Below are 4063 nucleotides of genomic sequence, written 5' to 3' on the forward strand. Positions count from 1 at the left end.
AATTGAAATGCAAAGGTGTTGTTTTGATTCAGTGCGGCTGTAAACATATGTTTCACGGCATTGTACAAGGCTATTAATGGGAGGAGGAGGATTTGGAAGAGGAGGAGGAGGAAGCTGGGGGATGGAATATGAAGAGACCAAAGAACAGTGATCACAGCCAGACAGCTGTCCAGAGTTATGTCCCAAACTTCAGTAGCACACTCCTATCCCTGTCAGTCCTCTGATGGTCTCTATGCAGCCTGTCTCATTCAGATGATAAGAATAGGCACGAGGAAACTCATCCCTCAGCTTCAGAGAGACGGAGAATGATGAGGTTCCTATTAATTCAGAACCTGACAGTGACACCCCAGCCTTCCTTTGAGTGCCTTGTATTAAGCTCCACACTCAAACACACGCATACACACCCACCCACATGCAGAGGCACACACACACGCAGAGACACACAAACACACATGCAGAGAGACACATACACACAGAGGATGAGCAGGGCTGGAGACTGCAGTGATCGTATAATCCTCTGATCTTTTGTTTTGATTATGTTTCACTTGTACATTAGTCAGTTCCCATTAAGGAGGTTCTATCTGAAAAGCACTGTGATTTAGAGCAATTAGTCTGTAAAGAACTGTGGATAAATGAAGTGTTGCTTTACTGTCAACTGACTGCATCACAGAGTATATCAATCTAAATTGGGTGGCTGGCCCACCAGCCAATGTACCTGTCTAGTGAATGAAATAATACACTGGACATCTTGATTTGGTACAAGCCCTTCTCAGATCTCCAACTCTGACTCCAGCCTTCTATTAACCACCTCTTAATGTTAACCCTTATCTTCTGAATTGTCATTATGTTATATAGAGTTTAAACCTTAACCATCACTAACTTTATAATTATATTTTGTCAGAACTCTGTGTGTCCTTAGTCATAGTGGCTAGAGTGTTACAGTTAAGTTTATAATCATTTGTATGTACGATGATATACATTGACATTTCTTTACGATAAGACACAAGCTCAGAAGTAAAAAGGAGTAGAGAGCAATGTTGAAGTCATACAAGAATACATTCAATACATTAAAGCCCTGCATATATCCCACAGCCACGGTCAAAGGGACACGGCACAGATCCTTCTCTCTCGAGGGGCTAAGTACCTACCTGACAAGAATGGAGTCACCCCTCTGGATCTGTGTGTACAGGTGAGCATTGCCATGACAACACATGGCTAATATAACAAACAAGAACCTGTCACGTTGGTATAAAGGGTCGGGAGACAGTCGCAGGAATGCGTAATACGTTTTCTTATTTCTTTACCCAAATTACAGCGTGCCGTGTACAGGCACCAAACAAACACATATACCAAACACAGGGTTGAGACCCAAACAAAAGAGAGAGGAGTACCTCGCATAAATACACAATCGCACAATGATTATCACACAGGACGAGACCCGTAATCATCTGCACAATACACGTGACACGAAAGCCAAAACAACACAGCACAGGTACTCACAAGACCAACGGACATTGGAACAAAAATGTACAGGACAATGGTGAACAAAGGGCACAATTATACAATTACTAATCAACTGGGAATAGGGACCAGGTGTGCGTAATGACAATTCCGGAGGGATCCATGACAGTACCCCCCCCCCCCCAGAAGTACCTAAAGGTTGAGAGAGCTTCGTTTGGTTATGTCACGTAGTGAGTATTAAACATTCACATTTACATGAACGCACTAGGCGCACAAGCGCATGACGCCAGCACATGTGAAAGAACACGGGGGAAGCTAGAGAAAGAGGGAGGAAGCTATGTAAGTTGAGAACAAGACATTATTTCCACTGCAATGAGCATTATATAGCGTCAAGTATTATCTCACACAGCCCACGGCACACGGACACCGAGCGACAGTTACAATGATTCATTCTCTCTGTCTGATCCGCGGGCTAAGTAACGTACCGGATCGAGGAGACATCGAGGACGTCTGAGCCCTCACCAGGTCTAGCATCTGGTGGAACGAGCGTGCACTAGCCATAGTGGCCAATTGGACAGAGGTGTCTCACTACAAACAACACATCTGGTAAGTTAATCGAACAAACGATATCGAAACCCTGTCATGCGGGTTGGCTGTATATATCACAAACGCGGACGTAATCGGGAGTCCGTACGGGTGAGATGAGCGAATCGGAGCGAAGACAGTATCGCTAGGGCGACCATGCGGCTGCTCAACTGTGGATCGGTTATCTTACAGTTCGTACCCGCCACGCAAGGTTTAATCATTTGTGTCTGCCGTGGTACCAGCGCGCACCAAAACAAGCGCAGCTATAAGTAGGCCCCATACATACTCACAATGGAGGGTATTGAGAACTCACCAAACAGAAAACAGAGAGAGGAGTATCTCTGCTGCCATATATATACAACTAATCCGCACAATGGGAGACTTGACCTCACCATAGCGATCTGAGAGACACTACGATTAAAGTCATCTTGCTTAACAATATATCGTTGGTAACAGAAAAAGCAAAAACAAACATCAAGCCCTAGGTTTATACTTTGCACATAGAACTCAATACGGAGAACATTGAACATAAAATGTACAGGACAATTGTGTAACAAAGGGCACAATATATCCAACTTACTAATCAACTGGGATTAGGGACCAGGAGTGTTGCGTAATGCAATTCCGGAGGGGGAGAGATCCCTCCATAACAGTACACCCCTCACTGTCACCCTCCTCGACATGGCAAAATGTCAATGAAATGGGAAATCTCCCAGGCCAATATTCTCTTGTTTTCTGTGTATCAATAGTCTCCCACATGGGAATGGGAATTCCCCGGCTTTGTAAGCAGTAACAGCAGAGTTGTAGGAGGGCTGATACAAAGAATCAATGAGCAGGGATGATATCCTCATTGAGAGGATTAGACAGACATGCTTTTATGAACAGCACAGGCAGCTAATTCTAATTCCCATGCAACGACCTTTGATGATAAGCTGGAATTCCTCAGTGTGCGAACAGAAACTCCTGGACAACGATCCTCTTGGCGTATCTCGACCTAGCATTTACATTTTTCTTCCTTGTGGGCCTCTGTTGAGGTTCTTTTAGTTGTGTCAATACGTTTACCTAACAGGTCCGGGGGTCAGATAGCTAGAGTTGGCGAGGGTGCAGAATTCGCAAGTGAGAACCCGTTGCATTGTGTTCAAATTGTTTGTCGGCTCTGGTTTAGACCGGAACGGAGCACATATTCCCTCTCTAAGCTGATCGTCGTTTGACAGGAGCTTCCATTTTTCACAGTTTTGAATCCCTTAATGGTGCGATTATTTTCTAAAACTGAAACTAGTCTCAGTAAACGGTTCAAGTATCTCATGCCCGCCCCCACCACTTTCTGAAAATACTCACCTGTGTATGCGTGTGAGTTGTTTGTCTCGCAGGAGAGAGGTGTGGTTACTAGGTGGGAGTGGGAGGAACGTGTTGGGATGTATATCTAGCGAGTCCCACACCTCGGATGGCAAGAAATGTCTGATGGTGTGAGAGATCGACTCACAGTGCGCAGTAATAACACAGAATTGTATAAGGCAACTCTGAGAGAGAAAAAGAGTTACATGTATCTAGTGCTATGAGTCTGTACTATTGGTTATGTCTTCCACGCTTCTGAACTTGGTAATTAAATAGCAATCAGGGTAAGAGTTAGGGTATCGAGTGGTTATTGGTCGCAACGAGCAACTGGCAGGTGGTGAAATGAATGGAGGAGGTAATGGAAGGCAAGTATTCAATTTTCTTTTGAAGAAAAGTGAGGGAATTTGTAGAAGGAAGGAAGTTCAATGGGTGAGGTAAATAGGTTGAAGTGAATGGGGCATTAGATATTGTGAGAAACTGGTGGGTGGATGTAGTGGGAATTGGTTGTGTGTTGTTGTGATGGGAGGTTGGATGTGGATGTGGTTGTAGAGGGTGTGTGATTGCTTAATGTGGATGTGAAGTGAATGGGGTTGAGTAAGAATCAGCTAGACTTGCAAAGGTGACAAGTAGTTTCTAGGCATGTCTCCCAAGCAGGAAGTGAAGTCCTACCAGAAGATCCTAG

At 44.5% G+C, this 4063-nt stretch overlaps 1 protein-coding gene across 1 annotated transcript in view; it reads left to right on the plus strand.

The window, feature by feature from the left end:
• The window catches only part of LOC111964610 (E3 ubiquitin-protein ligase HACE1), a 34109-nt gene that overhangs the window by 9466 nt on the left and 20580 nt on the right, over positions 1–4063 (plus strand). Inside the window, 1 exon segment of the mRNA XM_070443791.1 lies at positions 1093–1189. Coding sequence (XP_070299892.1) covers positions 1093–1189 — 97 coding nt within the window.

The sequence above is a fragment of the Salvelinus sp. IW2-2015 genome, linkage group LG6.1, assembly GCF_002910315.2.
Source record: "Salvelinus sp. IW2-2015 linkage group LG6.1, ASM291031v2, whole genome shotgun sequence".
NCBI lineage: Eukaryota > Metazoa > Chordata > Actinopteri > Salmoniformes > Salmonidae > Salvelinus > Salvelinus sp. IW2-2015.